The sequence below is a fragment of the Alosa sapidissima genome, chromosome 16 (genome assembly GCF_018492685.1).
Source record: "Alosa sapidissima isolate fAloSap1 chromosome 16, fAloSap1.pri, whole genome shotgun sequence".
Taxonomy (NCBI): Eukaryota; Metazoa; Chordata; class Actinopteri; order Clupeiformes; family Clupeidae; genus Alosa; species Alosa sapidissima.
In genome coordinates this window covers 22,560,800-22,577,366 of record NC_055972.1, presented here as the reverse complement: position 1 = coordinate 22,577,366, position 16,567 = coordinate 22,560,800, and the positions used below count along the sequence as shown (strand labels likewise).

The 16,567-nt window shown below is 48.4% G+C and overlaps 1 protein-coding gene across 1 annotated transcript in view; it reads right to left on the bottom strand.

Annotated features, from left to right (window-relative positions):
- Positions 1 to 1,299: 1,299 nt before the first annotated feature.
- The window catches only part of ttc27 (tetratricopeptide repeat domain 27), a 116,104-nt gene continuing 100,836 nt past the window's right edge, over positions 1,300 to 16,567 (bottom strand). The window contains 6 exon segments of the mRNA XM_042066237.1: positions 1,300 to 1,924; positions 2,284 to 2,384; positions 5,934 to 5,954; positions 5,957 to 6,044; positions 7,067 to 7,264; positions 15,503 to 15,668. Coding sequence (XP_041922171.1) covers positions 1,805 to 1,924; positions 2,284 to 2,384; positions 5,934 to 5,954; positions 5,957 to 6,044; positions 7,067 to 7,264; positions 15,503 to 15,668 — 694 coding nt within the window. The 3' untranslated portion in view covers positions 1,300 to 1,804.

The window sequence follows — 16,567 nt, the reverse complement described above, 5'->3', positions numbered from 1 at the left end:
AAAAATGCATATTGTGTCATGTTTCTACATAAAATCAGTATGCAATGCCAACAGTGCACTGTACTTGCATTCTTAGTGCATTTTCAGAACAGATGATTCTATGATACTGATCAGTAAATGGACACCTCTTACGTTGACAGAGCAACAGAAATGCAGACGGTCCTCAAGTTGTATCTTGACTGCAACCAGAAAAATCAAAGGCCAACATTTGATACCAGGTAGGTTGCTAAGTAGAGAAGACTTATTCATGACTATATATTGCTTTATATAACTACTGTATGAGTAGATAAGGGTTTGCAACAAAGCAACTGAAACAGTGTAATATACACTTTATATAAAGTGTAACCAAATTAGTGTTGCACATGTTATGTTGTACTATGGCTTAGAATAAAATATACAACTTCATTAATTTACTTTGGTTAAGGGTATGATAACTTATGGTTTCATTCCAAACTACAAATAAAGCCACTGAACTCATATGTTTGGCTATTATGTATGTGGTCCTAAGAATGGTGGCACATCCAAAAATAACATCCAGAAATAGCAGCATTCACAGAAGAATTAGATGCAAACAGGTTAGAGAACAATTTACACCCCACGAAGTTTTCAACAGCACAATTTGGCATCAGAGGAAAAGGGCGACCCTGGAGCAATCCCATCTCTATTTCTCCCCAGTGAAGAGCACCCTCCCTGGGAAGGTTGGCTTAGCTGCCTCCTGAAGACAGAGTGACAAGGAAAGGCTAAAGTCAGCACAGATCGAAAAGATGCTACAGAAAAGCCCGGGTCATAAACCAGAAGTGGCTGCAGGAGAGGGTCCTCTGCCTCGCCGAGGACATTCCAGAATTCTCCATCACACCACAGGGAGCGTGTCGCTGCCCGCCACCTCCATCACTCCTTCCCTCCCTCCATTCACTTTTCTCTCTGTATTTCTTTATTTCTCTTCTTTTACTCTACTGCACACACACTCCTTCACTCTCTCCTTTTCTCGCTCACTCTCTTTTTCTCTGAGCAACACTTTCATGGCTCAGTGCCTCTCTGGTGATGAACAGACGTTCTGGCCTGTCTTGATGTCTATAAAGCCTTTATATTTTCCCCAACCATGCCTCCATTTTTCATCCCCCTTTCGTCTCCCCTTCTTACACGCCGTCTAGAAGACTCCATGCATGGCTTTTTTTGTACGTGTGTGCGTGTCCGTTGATAAATTCTCATGTCTAGACTGTTCCTTTCCACTAAAACCATCATTTGTTGTCTATAGTGTTTCCCCGGCCAGACAGATGGTCCATAATGAATCATGAGCACTTACAACAAAGAAAGAATTTATTCTCATTATGGGCTGAGTGCAGTTGTGTCTAGTTACATAGTTGTATGATCTGTAAAACAAGGAAAAGGTGTCGCAATAAGTGTATAGAACAGATACTGCACAGAGCTTGGAGTAGCTAACCAGGTCATGTTTGGAGATATAGCACATGATGCAAACATCGCTAATGAGGACATACTCGGATCAGTACAACATGTTGTTTGTGTGTTATTCTGCTGTAGTATTTCTTTAATTGGTGTATTCGTTGTGCAGTCAGTCTCGTTTTGTCGTCTCCAGCAGATATTCTTCTGCATGGGAAACGCTTCAGAGTTCAGCAGCTCACTTGGTGATGCGCTTGTGTTGAAATATAAAAATAGAGGGTTACTAAGATTAAGGCTTCCAGGCGAGCAGACCCCGTCCTGCCGCCATCTTCCTTCAGTCTTGATTATCTTGACATGTCCGCAGCTTCCAGCGAGGGGCGGGGACAACTTGGCCAGAGAGGCGCGCTCATTGGCTGCGCAGCTGGGTGCTCAAGTCTTGCAGCTCTTTGATTAGCTGTTCAAGCTTTTTGACATCATCGCTCAGGTCTGCCTGGATCTCCCCTGTGACCACATCTGTGTACAGTTGCTGGAAGGGAATTGACAAAAGAATCTTGAGCGCACAAGGTGAAACCATTCCCTTTATAAAGACTTTACCTTCCCACATTATCTGAGGCTTAAACTCTAGTGAATAAAAATCTTAGAGATCTTAAATAATAATTTACGAGACAATCCATACAGACGTGAAGGAATAGGCCTGAAATAATTTTGGATGCTGATATGAGTCACTGATATGACTTCAATGGAAGATCAACAGATGTTCAATTAATTCAATGAAGCTAATACATTACTCATAAATCTAATTTAAATCAATATGAGTAAAAATGGTTTGCTAATTGTGCGTATTGCTCTGGGTGTGGGCAGGGCTGAAGCAGACTGGCCGCTCACCTTGGCTTTGGTGGTCAAACTCTTAAGGCTGAGACGCGAAGAGTTCAGCATCTGCATCGCTTCCTGGTGGTTAGTCTTTGTCCTACAACAGCTGAGAGAGACTACATGGCGTGTGTGTGTGTGCATGCGTGTGGGTGGGGGGTTGAGAGAAAGAGAGAATGTGTGTGTGTGTGTGTATATATGTGTGTGTGTGTGAGAGAGAAAATGTATGTGTGTGTGTGTGTGTGTGTGTGTGTGTGGGGGGGGGGGGGGGGGGGGGGGGGATGAGAGGAGAGGAATAGAAACAGAAAAGAAGAAAAAAAGACAAAAAGAGCATCAGCATTGTCAGAGGGCAGTCTCTGCCACCCCGAGGCCATGACGGTGCTACTGACCGCAGAGGTGCCACCGGACAGAAGGGTCAGGTCCCAGAGGTCAACCAAGGTCAAACCACTTTCTGGCCAAAAGCGACCCTGGGTGACCTGAGGGACACGTGCTCTGCCTGACCTACAGGCAGAGGTCCACCATTAAGCCATTAGAGGGAGGAGTGAGAGGGACGCGAGTCAGGGCAGCGGAGGAGGGTGGACTGGGCCAGCGGTCTCCTCCGGTGGGCTACTGAGTGGAGCCAACACCCGACAACGACACACACTCACTGGGCCATGCATTCCTCCGACCGGCGAAAACCCAGACAACCAAGAGAGTGTGTGTAAGCATGTGTAAGCGAAAGAGAGCTACAGAGCCAAAGTCAGAGTGTAAACGAGAGTGTTTTGTCTTTGTGTCTCCCGACAATTAAATGTGTGTGTGTGTGTGTGTGTGTGTGTGTGTGTGTGTGTGGAGCTGCATGTCTGTGTGCACATTTGAGGGAAATTCTGGAGAAAGAATGTATGTGTGAGTGTGTCAGATGGTGTGTACAGTATATGACAGAGACAGTGTGTGGCATGGCTGTGTGTGTGTGTGTGTGTGTGTGTGTGTGTACTGTATGTGCATGCGTGAGTGTGTCAGAGGGTGTGTGCATATGACAGAAACAGTGTGTGGTATGGCCGTGTGTGTGTGTGTGTGTGTGTGTGTGTGCGTCTCTTGCCTCATTCTGCCCTGCACTCACCACTGTCTCAGCTGTCCCTGAGAAACCAAATTAACCTAGTGCCGTGCCCTTTGCTAAACTGCTGCTCAATCACCGCCGCCATCACCACAATCATGTGATCAAAATGTCATGCTTTCTCCGAGCCCAGCTCGCTAAGGCGCAGCTCATCCCTGACACGCTGAAGAGTGACCACAAGAGCGACAGAAACAATGCTCTAGCACACACCCAAACACACACACACACACACACGCAATGGGAACAAACAAACAAGACACAATACAGTCTAAATAAACAGTGGAGTATTAACTGCAAGGTCTGCAGGCGCTGGACTCTCTTTAAGAGGCCACTGCGGTGTGGGCCGAGGGGAAGGGTGAGGACGACGGCCGCGTTCAGAGGGACGGCTCGTGCGGCTGTTTACCGCCGGCCTTTATCTGGCCGGCACACGCGAGGAAGGAGACAAGCAGCACAACAACAAAAAGACGAGACTCCACCTTCGTTTGTTCCGCTCCCTCTCTCTCTCTCTCCCTCTCCCTCTCTCTGCAGACGGGGGAAAGGTCAGAGTCTCGTGATTAATGGGTTGGTGTCGCCTTTGCAGCCGCTGCTCTTCATCCTTACCCTCCTCTTCCTCAGACTACAAACTCCAAACAAGCCAGTGTGTGTGAGTATGTATGTGTATGTGTACTGTATGTGTGTGTGTATGTGTGTGCGTATGTGTGTGTGTGTCAAAGCGCCTCTGCTTGGGGGTGTGTGTGTGTATGTGTGTGTCAGAGCGTCTCTGCTTGGGTGTTTGTGCGAGAGTGTGTGTGTGTGTGTGTGTGTGTGTGTGTGTGTGTGTGTATGTGGGGAAATCTGAATGAGGTGGGCAGGGCGCGGTGAGTCTCGTTGAGCCGTGATCCATTAGCACGGCCGGCCCCTCTTTATAAATCATTAAGATGGAAACACCCGATCACTCACACACAGTCAGTCATTTTCTCTCTCTCTCTCTTTTTCATACACAAACACACACGAATGCCTGCCTACCAACACGCCTGCTCGCACTCTCCTGAAGGACACAAGGGCAGCCGAGATGGGCCCCTGTGATCTGTATGACGAGGTGAGAAATGCTGTGTGTGTCTGTGTCTGTGTGTGTGTGTGAATGCATGTATGGATGTATGTGTGCTTATGTGTACATCTACTGTACATATCCTGTGTGTGTGTATGTGTGTCTGCATGTCATTGACCCTATGTGTTGGCTCCTTAACAGCACAGTAACACACAGGAAGTGAAAGTGCTCCCTCTTCCTCTCTCCCTGCCTCACTCCCATTACCATTCCACATGTCCAGCTCCAGCAGCAGCAGCAGCAGCAGGAGGCCCCATTCTCTCTGCTGATGTTTTATTCAGTGTGTCTCCCCCCAGCCCAGATAAGTGAGAGGGATAAAGAGAGAGAGAAGAGAGAGAGAGAGAGAGAGAGAGGAGCAAGGGAGATAGTGATACAGAAAGAGTGAAAAAAGGGGGAAGGGAGTAAGAGAGAGAGAGATGAGAACAGAGATGGAACAATGGAATATGAGAGATTGAGTAAGCGAGGGAGCAAGCCATACAGAAAGACAACAAGAAAAAAGGGAGAGAGAGAGAGAGAGAGAGAGACAGAGACACTGGCTGAGTGGGCCTCCTGCAGCTCTGAGCAGGAGCAGGGCGGTGGCGTAGCGTCTGCATCCCCTGCCACGCTGGGGCTCCTTCAGCGCTGAGCGAGGGCACTGGGCTTCCCGTCTCCCCCCAACCAAACCCTCGTCTCCCACCTCCTCCTCCTCCACCTCCACCACCTCCTCCTCCTCTCGTAGCTTTCATCAATCACCCGTCTCTCCGCAAAGGGCTCGGACGGCGTGGCATTAAGAGTGATGGAGTGACCTGTGCTGCCGCTGCTGCTGCTGCCCCTGTGCACCTCTCCACCTCCAGCTGGTGTGTGGTGAGCGTCCTGGCGCATAATGCAGGTGGGTGCTACACATTGATGGTGGTTAGCGAGGTTCCCCCTTCACTGTGAAGCGCTTTGAGTGTGGAGAAAAGTGCTTTATAAATGTAATGTGTTGTTGTGTGTTATGTGTTGCATCACACGTCTGCCTACTTCACCCCCCCCCCCCACCACCACCTAAACTCAGCTGAATGTCCCTCCTCAGCCCCCGCCCCCCCTTCATCCCCTCTCCGCTCTCTCCTCCGTGTTCATTGTCACCCTCCTCACCTCGCAGCGGAGGCCACTTCGGCTGCGTGCCAACACACACACACACACACACACACACACACACACACACACACACTCAGCGTTCTGTGCGCTAGCATACTAATACCCAGGAAATGGAGATCACATTTACATTCCTGAGATCTGGAAAGAGTGCTTGGCGCAGTGGCCATCAAGCATACACTCTTGCATACGGTTTGAAAAAACAGCCTTTGTGTGTGTGTGTGTGTCCAGGCTATCCAAAGTCTCATCTAAGTGAATTGGAAACAGAACATTGGGCAGCGCAGTGTCCAGAAACCTCTGAGGGCAGGTGAACGGCAGCCAGGGCAGAGATGATTGGCTGAGGATGTAGTGATTGACGGCTGTGGGGCGGGACTCACTCACCGTTGGCCATGTGCCGGCTTTGGTCATCACCTCTCTGAAGGTGGTGAGGTCCTTTTCCCAGCCACTCGCCTGCGTCTCACACCGATGGGCCTTAGTCAGGAACTGCAGAGCCTGACAGACAGACAGACAGACAGACAGACACACACACACATATTACATTACAGATGAAAATGGAAGTTAGACAATTGACCTAACAAGACCACAGACTTCTGGTCTGGTACATGGCTTTAAATATATAGGTATATATTTATATACCGTATTTTCCGGACTATAAGTCGCACTTTTTTTCATAGTTTGGCTGGTCCTGCGACTCAGGTCCAACATATATATTTATATATATATATATATATATATATATATATATATATATATATATATATATATATATATATATATATATATTTATATATATATATGTTTTTTTCCTCTTCATGACACATTTTTTGACTGGTGCGACTTATACTCCGGTGCGGCTTATAGTCCAGAAAAATACGGTATATATATAAAAGCCTCAAGTCTGGCTGACAAAAGGAATGGTGGGGGGATCAAATGATGAGTGGGTGAGGTGAGGGCTTATCACTGGCGCTGGAGACGTGATTAAAGAACGTCTTCATCAACGGCCCATTACGCATGCACTTCATCTGCGTCGGGCTTATACATCACCCTCCCTGCTTCCCCTGCCGAGGCGAGCCGCACTCAGCCCCCACCACTCACGCCGTCAGCCATCAGTTATTAACGAGCCTATTAATAGGCCATTAATGCAAACGGAGGCTGGTGGCCATTATTGAGTTTTATGGTCGGCCGTTTGTTCGCTACATTCAGAGATATGAACAGTGACACAAATGACGACCTTTTTACTTGATCATGCACAGAGACTATTAGCGCATACTGTTCTGTCATCTGTAAGTTGGGCTAAAGCTGAGAAGAACTTATCAGGTAGATTTTTTGAGATGGGAAAGCCTAATGACGAAGTGTATGAATACCCTGGCTTGAAGCTTAGGCAGAATGCAGATTAATATCGGTTATGTATCTTCATCTGTCAAATTTGGACTCAAGTCCTTTCAGAAATTAAACATGGCCAAGCAAAAGCTCTGAAACCCTGTTGCACAATCAGATGGTGGTTTGTGACTAACTTTCTCATTGTCCTCTGCGTTGTTGCTCTGTCCGTCTCCATAGAGACGGGCATAGATCCGCCATAGTTGGGCGTCGGTGCTGCAGCAGGAAGTGACCCGGCCCAAGAGTTCCTTCAGCTTGGACTTGTGTGTGGAGGCTTGGGCGCCTTGGTTATCTGTCAAGTCCTCCACCACCGCCCGCACCAGAACCTCCAACACCTGGAGAACACACACACACGTGATTAATACAACAGGCGCCGCCAGTCAACAGTCAAAATACACCAACACAACCATGACACAAGAAAGCATTCACTATAAATGTGTCAACTTGATATGTAGGCGACAGACATAGTATGGCCAAAAAAACTGGAACAAATTCAAAGGTGTGCAAATAATAATGAAAGTGAATTGACGTGTAAAGAGTGCATCACAATAGTAAAATCAACCAAGCAGTGGTATAATCATATAGAACACAAGCACATAAAGATGAGCATTTCATCACAATCCTCAGTGGCTCGTACACGGTGGAGGCGCCCAGGCCTGCTGACAGGCAGGGCCCATCCTCACAGATTAAAGTCCAGTGCAGTAAGCGCATATTCACACTGATCTAAGCTACACAGCATCATCATATACAGCAACACTTAAGCTTTGATGAGAAGTGAGAGAGTAGTCGTCTTATTCAATATTTGCGCTTACTTTGATTTGGACCATTGAGCATTACAGCAGCAAAGCTACTCGAGCTCATCATGGAAAAAGATACTGTCGTCCATATATATGGCCTGCACATGTATAGTGCATGCATAAAGGTTATGCATATTTTATAGAGCACACGCAGCGAGGTAAAGCCATACCAAGAATGAGTTAAACGCGCATGTGCTCCATCACACATTTTTAGGGGACAGTTTTGTAGGACAGCCACCGGACAGGATTCTCAGTCACCCTAATGTAAGTCACAGACACATACGCACAGACACACACACACACACACACAAAAATCTCTGCTGACTGCCATCTGTGAGATATTTCACACTGGCGCTGTTTCCTCGCTCGCTTTCGATTTCGAGTCACACTCGGATAAACGCGTGGCATTTCCCCCTCGCTCCCCGTGCCATATGGTTGGCACCGGCCGAGTGCTGAATAGTAACGCCGCTCGTTCTGGAGCGTGCTCTAACGATGGACCAAGGGTTTTGGGAACCGCATCCGAGCCGGCACAGGGCCAACCGTGAGCCGACACAGCACGATTCACCGCACGATTGAAACAACATGGACTAAGAGCCCTGGGCAGTAAGGAAGGGCAGGACAACACAGATTGAGCCAGTCTTCTCTCCCTCCCCTCCTCCATCCTCCTCTCACTATCCATCTCTCTCTCTCTCCCCCCTTTCTCTCTCCCTATCTATCTCTCTCTCTCTCTCTCTCTCCCTATCTATCCCCCCCCTCTCCCTATCTCTCTCTCTCTCAGGACAACACAACACACATTGAGCCAGTCTTCTCTCCCTCTCCCTCCCCCTCTCCCTATCTCTTTCTCTCTCTCTCCCTCTCCCTATCTCTTTCTCTCTCTCACCCAGGACAACACAACACACATTGAGCCAGGCTTCTCTCTCCCCCTGTCTCTCCCCCTCCCTCTCCCTATCTCTTTCTCTCTCTCCCCCTCTCCCTATCTCTTTCTCTCTCTCTCCCTCTCCCTATCTCTTTCTCTCTCTCTCCCAGGACAACACAACACACACTGAGCCAGGCTTCTCTCTCCCCCTCCTCTCCCCCTGTCTCTCCCCCTCTCCCCCCCCCCCCCACCTCAAGCCCCTTCTACCTCACTCTGTACTGAGAGTTTGGACATGAGGGGAAAAACTACATTCCCAGATCTCCAAGAGAAACAGTTTGCACTCGCTACAAAGAAGGGCTCAGGAAACTCAGCTGGAGACGATGGACGTCTAGGACATGACATACACACAGGTGTGTTTTATGAAACTAGTGAAATGGCCAAGGTACTGTCGCAGTAGGGTAGCCTCCTGCACAGTAAATTCAGGGATCGACTAAAAGATCATACCTGGCAACTTCAATTTATAAACTATACGTTTCAGATAACAAATCCAAAAAAGGTTTAAATACTGCAATAGAGTAAAGGCCTTGGGATCGTTCCACTGCAGTCCCCATGCAGAGGAGAGGTCTCTTACATGGGAAGGAGCGGAGCGGAGGAGCCTGGAGGCCATTCCTGTCTGTCTAGAGGAGGGGATCTATGGCATAGTCCTGCAGGAAACAGTGACCATACTGGTCTGCTGGCATGCCTGCACGCAACACCAAACCAAAACAGAACACAGCAGATGCAGAGTGAGGGTGGCAGAGACCTAACACACACACACACACACACACACACACACCGAGACAGACACACAGATGTCTGACTTTGGAAGGTAAGATGGTTTTGGCAACACTGTAGCACATGTTTCACAGTGCCACCTCGTGTTTCTAAACGTGCTTCTCATTTCACTTGCGTATGTCTATGCCTGTGTGTGTGTGTGTGTGTGTGTATGCCCCATGAATGCCCCTGTGACAGTGACAATGCATGTGTGTGTGTGTGTGTGTGTCCTGACTCCTGGCCATGAAGTGTGTGTAGGGGGGGGGTTCTGTTCTCTTTTGAAGGCTGTCCTGCAGCAAGCACTGGGGGCCTGTAAAAGAACAGCTTGAAGCACAGGTGTGTGCTGACTCAGTCCCAACTGTAATGCTGCTGCCGCCCTTCATCTGAGCGGGTGGTGATGGGGGTGGGGGTGGGGGGGCACCTCCGAAAACTCAACTTACAGCTTTACAAGAGGGGCCATCAGGACGATGGGGAGGCTCTGACAAGGCACAAGAAGTGTGTGTGAGTGTGTGTGTGTGTGTGTGTGTGTATGTGAGAGAGAGAGGAAGAAGAAAAAGAGAGAGAGGGAGAGAGAAATCACATTCAAGTTTGTGAGTTTGAGGGGGGATCCCAAACTCTTTCAAGTGTGTGTGTGTGTGTCGCCTGCCCAACTGCGATACAGAGCCAGATCCTCCCCCTCCCCCAAGCGTGTGTGGTTGTGCCAAGCACTTCAAACGCGGCTCAGAAACATTTCTACGCGAAGCACCAAACTTAATTAGACCATTAAGGACCCAACTCGCGCCGTTCTGACGTCAGCCCATCACGGTCAATACATTTATTAACTTCAAAATGAAACGCTTTCAAACTTCAAAAAGGTCATCCTCGCCCTGGGACGGCCGCGGAACACAAACACAGAAGAGCCCTGAGACGGTGCTGATCTTTTCACACAGTGCGGGGAAAAAAAAACACTGAAGTGGTCTTTTTCGCCTACTCTTTCTTGCTGACATTACACAAACTGGCACTGCATATAATCTGCTATAGCGCTAGTGCTAATTAGCGACGCTTTATCGAGAGTGAGGTGGCAACAGTTTCTGGAACCCCGTCCAACTGCCATGGAGCCACAGGCGACGTTCCAACGTGAAGCCTCCCTGTTCTGTGTGTACTCGAGGGGCCGGTTCTGTAGCGGTGCGTGGGAACACTGTCTGGCTCGGGTCATCCCAGAGCTCTCAAAAGAACCGGGAAGAACCTGGGAACTGAGTAGGCCGTCCACCCTTTTTGTTGCAATGGACATTTGTATCCTGACACACTCATGCAGACGACAGCCAGGCTAGTTGCTGAAACCCCCCCGTCCCAGTTCGCTCTCTTTATCAGTCAGATAGCTCCTTGTGTAAACACTGGAGCTTCTGCACTTCATCAGGGCCGGTCAGACATTTTGACCGCGTCTCATGGATATCTTGTGGCCAGACCCCTGCTACTGTGGCCATGCTTAAAGTGGGGTGTCTCTAAATACAGCAGACCCACTAAACTACACGAACAGTAAAGCTGAACTACCCTTCTGCATCCACATCTCAATAAGGTGGGGCTCTGTGTGTTAAACCACTGCACTGATGTTGCTTGCGTACGGATGGGAGAACTGGTGCAATGTTTTTCCTCCCCCATCATGTTTCTATTGAGTGTAAAATCAAAAGCATATGGTGTGTGTGTGTGCATGTGTGTGTGTATGTCTGTGTGGGAGGGAGCGAGGTATTTTTGCTGAAGCGTCAAGGTGAATCGAGGTTGATTCCGCCCGTCTGTTTGAGTCACTAAAATAACAAGCTTCCCCGTAGGGAACGAGGTCTTCCTTCTCTCCCACCCAATCTCTCTCTCTCTCTTTCTCTCTCTCTCTCTGTATTTCTCCCCACCACACACACACACACACACACATGCCCTTAAAGAAAACTACAGTCCCCCAAAGCACTTTGGAGGATGTGATGTGATCTCTTTTTTTGTCTGTATTCGCTTCACTCCCTGTAGGTAACAGATGAGCTGTCACCACAGACCCCCACCCCACCCCCCACTCACACACATAAAGGCTCTCAGCACGAAGCAGCGTCCTTTACACTTCCTCATATCAAAACGCTCGTTCCACTACCTAGTCATTCACCTGTAAAAAGGACCCTCCCCTACTTACTCGGGGTTGGGGGGTGGGGGGGGGGGGGGGGGTTGTGGAGGGGATGGACTCACCCCTCACTAGTCCTGGGGCCCCCACCCTACCCCACCCCAACCCCTCCCATTCCTGTCCTCTGGCACCTTGAGTGGCTGTCTGGAGTCACGTGCGGGGGCCCCTTGGTGCCAGAGGTGCTCTCGCTCTGATTTTATACCCCATAAAGCCCAGCATATGGGGGCCATTAGGGACGCTGGACCGACACATGCATCACACCGCACCGCACGGCTGCAGGGACGTGCAGAGGGCCACATTAACGCATCTCAACAGGCTCGTCTCTCCCTCCCTTCCTTGATCAATCTCTCTCACTTGCTTTCTTTCTCTCCCTCCCTCCCTCCCTCTATCTCCATTTCCCTCTCTCTTTCTCACTCCCTTGTAGGTGTGCCATGGTCTGTGCAGGGCTTATCAGACTTATCTTGTGCTCTGTCATAGTGCCTAACCACTGCAAAGGCTGCTGGGAGATTTTCCTCCCCCAACTTGGGGCCGTGTAGGGGGCAGTGACTGACAGTAATTCTCCCGCTCCCACTCTCTTTTCCTTCTCTCTTTCTCTCTTTCTCCCTCCCTTGCCCTCTCTCATTTACTGTATCTGTCCATTGGCAATTTCTCATCAGTCCGCTCGATTTACTCATCCAAAGAGGCTATCCGTGTCAGATATCGGCAATGATTGCAGCGATAAAGATGGAAGTCTATTCCATATTTCCTAGGGTTCCTCCATATGGGGAGGGGCCTTATTCCCAACCCAGTGTCCCCAGAGTGGTAGAGAGAGAGAGAGAGAGATGGAGGGGGGCAGGGTAGAGAGAGAGAGATGGAGGGGTAGGCAGGGTAGAGAGAGAGAAAGAGAGAGAGAGAGAGAGAGAAAAGTAAAGGGGGAAATTGAAAGGATGGTTCACTGATATTCCCGTGGTATCCCCTTATAGTGTGAAATTAGGAGGAAAAGTAATATCCTCCTGGGGAGGGGAGAGGGTGTGGGGGAGTGGCATGAGGCTGATATACGTTCAGCATAGGAGAGTAGGGGGTGATTGTGGTGGTGGGTGGGGGGGCATTGATATTTGATCCAATTTGAATGCGCCTTTACTTTCTTTCTTCTCCAGAGACAGGAGGGAGGGAGGGAGGGAAGAGAAAGAGTCATCTGTCTCCGGTGTCTTCGAGGAATGTGTATGTGTGTGTGTGTGTGTGTGTGTGTGTGTGTGTGTGTGTGGGCACATGGGTGGGTCTCAGTACGCGGCTGTGATAGTGTACATGCACCTACTGTATATGTGTTTTTATTCTCCCATGTGCTCTAGGCTTTAGAACATGTAACCACTTTCATTACACTTAGTCAGGGATCAGGTATAACAAAAACCCATTCTGTACAATGATGTGTGTGTGTGTGCGTGCGTGCGTGCGTGCGTGCGTGCGTGCGTGTAAACATGCGTACGTGAGCATGCTTGCCCATGTTCTTAATCAGAGATTCATAAAAGAAGACACCATGTTGCGGGTCCTTCACGCATACTTAATAACAATAAATTGACCCGCCCTTCAAATTCACTATTTAAATATAAACGTCAACGACACAAACAAACAAACTCATGAAATGGACAAAATGGGAGCAGACAGAAGACGGAGGAGGAGGAGGAGGAGGAGGAAGAGGAATGCTGGAGATGATGGCATGCAGAAAAGAGACGACTGCCAAAGAACAGACTCTAAAAGGATGTGCTCAGTGCCAAAGCCTTCTGATAACAATCTCTCAAAATGATTCAACAAGCTCCCTGCAATAACTCCCTATAAATAGAACATTAAAAAAAACCTGGCGCTCTAAAAATGCCTTCGAGTGGATGTGTAGGACGACGGCCATTTTGAAGATGCCAGTCTGTAAGAAGCGACATGTCCTCTATTGTGTCATTTAGCTTTGAAACGACTGTCATTAGATGAACCTGTGCTTCAGAGTCAAAAATCTCGTCTTAAAAATAGCACTACAAAGGGACTTTTATGTTGTAATAGTCTTTCAAGAGTTAAATATATATTTTATTCCTGGAAATTGGGTTATGTCTTCTCTCATCTCTCTCTCTCTCTCGCTGTCACTGTGTGTAGTGTGTGTGTGTGTGCGTGCGTACATGAGAGAGAGAGAAAGACAGACACCACCGGCTGTGACTGACATGACGGCATTAGGACAGATTAATCAGTGCTGTATCCCCTGCATGGACGCAACCCTTGATGTGAAGCTCTCTGGCCGAAAGAACCCTGTCTGCCTTCAAAGAGACATCTTAGACTACCGAGTGCTAAAAGGGATAAAAGACGAGAAAAAACACACAGACAAACACACACACATATGGATGAGAAGGAGACGACCAAGAAGAAGAAGAGGAAGAAGATGAGGAAGAGGATGGGGGGGAAAAATAAATAAAGGAAGCACAAAAAGTTTGGAATGTGAATTAGCGTCCCAATTACTGGGGAGCCATCCTCAGTAGCAGTGGGAATGCTGGCGCTGTTGACCTTTTCAACTTGTGTGCCTTTTTTAAAAAAACATCTCCAGGCCTAATTGCGGAAGCGCTCGCATCTTTTGCCAAGCAGAAATGAATGCATGGAGCTGGGGAGCGGAGGATGAGGAGGGCGGTGGTGATGGGGAGGATGAAGACTAAAGACAGCGAGGGGAGAAAATAACACGTTTGGAGCAAAACCCCCCTGCTGGCTTCGCAAAGCTAATTAGAGAAAGCAATGAGGCCCTGGTTTGCACAGCGGTGCATGGTAAGTGTGGTTCGATGCGGGCTGGAGAATTATGGCAGCCACCCTCTCCACACACACACACACACACACCCATTCAATCCCCCCGAAGCCCAATCGTCCCCCCTTCGGAGTCGTAACTTCAAACGCCTCGGCTCGGTTGGCGATGTAGACTGTTGTGTCTGTGCCCGGCTCCTCTGCGAGAACTTAATTGCTCAGAAATAACTCTGTCTTACTCGCTGTTTTTTTTTATTCAGACATTTACACCACCAAACCCCTCTCCCCTCCCCATACACACACCCACACCCCTACACATTTTGTTCAGCTGCAAACAAAAGAAATACTGTTTCCTTCTCGTTCTGTTTACCGCAGGTCATTTGTTTGCATCAACTTAGTATTCAAAGGCGCTTTGGCAGAGCAGAGAGAGATTCAGAGGAGAAATTATGCCTGCTGTTTGAGAAAGAGATATACAATTGGGGCGATTAGCGGCTCAGTTTACACTGGGCCATCTAAACAAACTTCCAGAAGCTAGTTCCCTGCCTGCAACTGCACAGCGGCAGCGTTGCTTTTTTGGAAGATGGCCTCTGCCTCTCTCTCTCTCTTTCTCTCTCTCTCTCCTCTTGATTCTGGACGGCAAAAGGTGTGGGTCAAAAGGCTCAGGTAGGGGGTTCCAGCTCCACGAGGGTGGGGCCACGTTCTAGCACACCCTTCTGACGGAGCTTGCGGGAGATGTTGCAGTTTTATTTTATAGTATCAGAAAGGTTGCAACATGTGTGCTCCACCTTTGTGAGGACGCATAGAATAGGCACTTGCGGGAACAGGAAGGTGCTAAAGGACAGCAGCCCTTTTGGCTACCCGCATATGAAGCCTGAGACTCGGTCATTACGGCTCTAATGAGAGTACAGACCATTTCAGAGGGGCTGTGGTCCACAGTTAAAATGACGGAGCGCTCATTGAGGACGGAAAGCTTAGCTAGCGCTCACTCCGAAGCTAATAAGGCTGTAAGGTCTGAGGTGATTAAATTTGAGCAGGACCTCTGGGATGAGACTAGTGCACGGAATGTGAGGTGTTTGCTGTAGACCACCAGCAATGATCATACTGCTTATTTCATTATTTCATGAGAGGAATGGACAGAAAGTTTGTGTGTATGTGTGTATGTGCGTGTGTGTGCGTGTGAGTGAGGCAGAGAGCTGGAGACAGACATGTTGAGTGAGGCGTCACTTACCTGGGGGTCTTTGAATTTGTCGCGCAGGTCCAGGAGTCGGTGGTAGGCCCGGATGGCCTCGCCAAACTCGCCCACATCGACACAGACGACGAGGAAGTTCTCCCAGATCTGCCAGTGGTCGAAGTTGCATCTCAGAGCCTCCTGCAGGGTGCGGAACGCCTTGATCCTGAAGGAACATTGATGGTTAAGTTCATCAGTAGTAGAGTACATCAGTCAGCATGTTATGATATCCACACATAAACTGAAAGGGGTATATCAAAAAGCATGTTTACAGATATTGGCTTGCAGTAAGTGATAAAGCAACTTCAGTTACATAACTAGTACAGAATGACTATATTCTACACACCCACATAACATTATGAGAAATGGGGAAAAAACCAGGGTGAGGTTTACAGTGAAGATTAGGGATGATGCTAAGAAAGTGCTGTTGACACTATCAAAGTGCTGTTACCTGGCAATTAGAGAGTATTACAATAATACACTTCATGACATGGTCACAATGTAACAGGGGCTGCATAATGTGAAGTGTTAACAAAATTTCATCTGATGTGAGCTTTAAGTGTTCCAAACTCTTCTGAGTCTACGATGCAGTCGTAATGTATGCTCTGATGTGATGCTTAGCTGTGATGGTACGTAACTCTACAAGCTGTATGCACCCCCCCACTAGAGAAAAAAAGAGTAAGCACGTGCCCTATATAGCTCCCAGCTATCTACAGTAAACAGTGTTTTCCCACATCATTTCAGGACTAACTCCTACACTTACTCAGCTAGGTGTCCCCGCCAGTGTCAAAAGACTGACTAGCCGGGGCGAAAAACAACCCATTGCCTCCACGAGCATCTCCTAGCCTTCATACCCATGGCAAGTCAAATACACTTAGAAGAGAACACTCATTTGTCTATTCCGCACACAGAAAAAGAAACACACACACACACACACACACACACGGGTCTTCAAAAGTTTCGGCTGAATTAGCCACGCTAACCAGGTTTTAATAGAAGCCCCAGGTTTTTAATTTCAGGGCTGAGAGCACAGCTCTGATTTGAACAGGGACAGAGGGGGCGAGT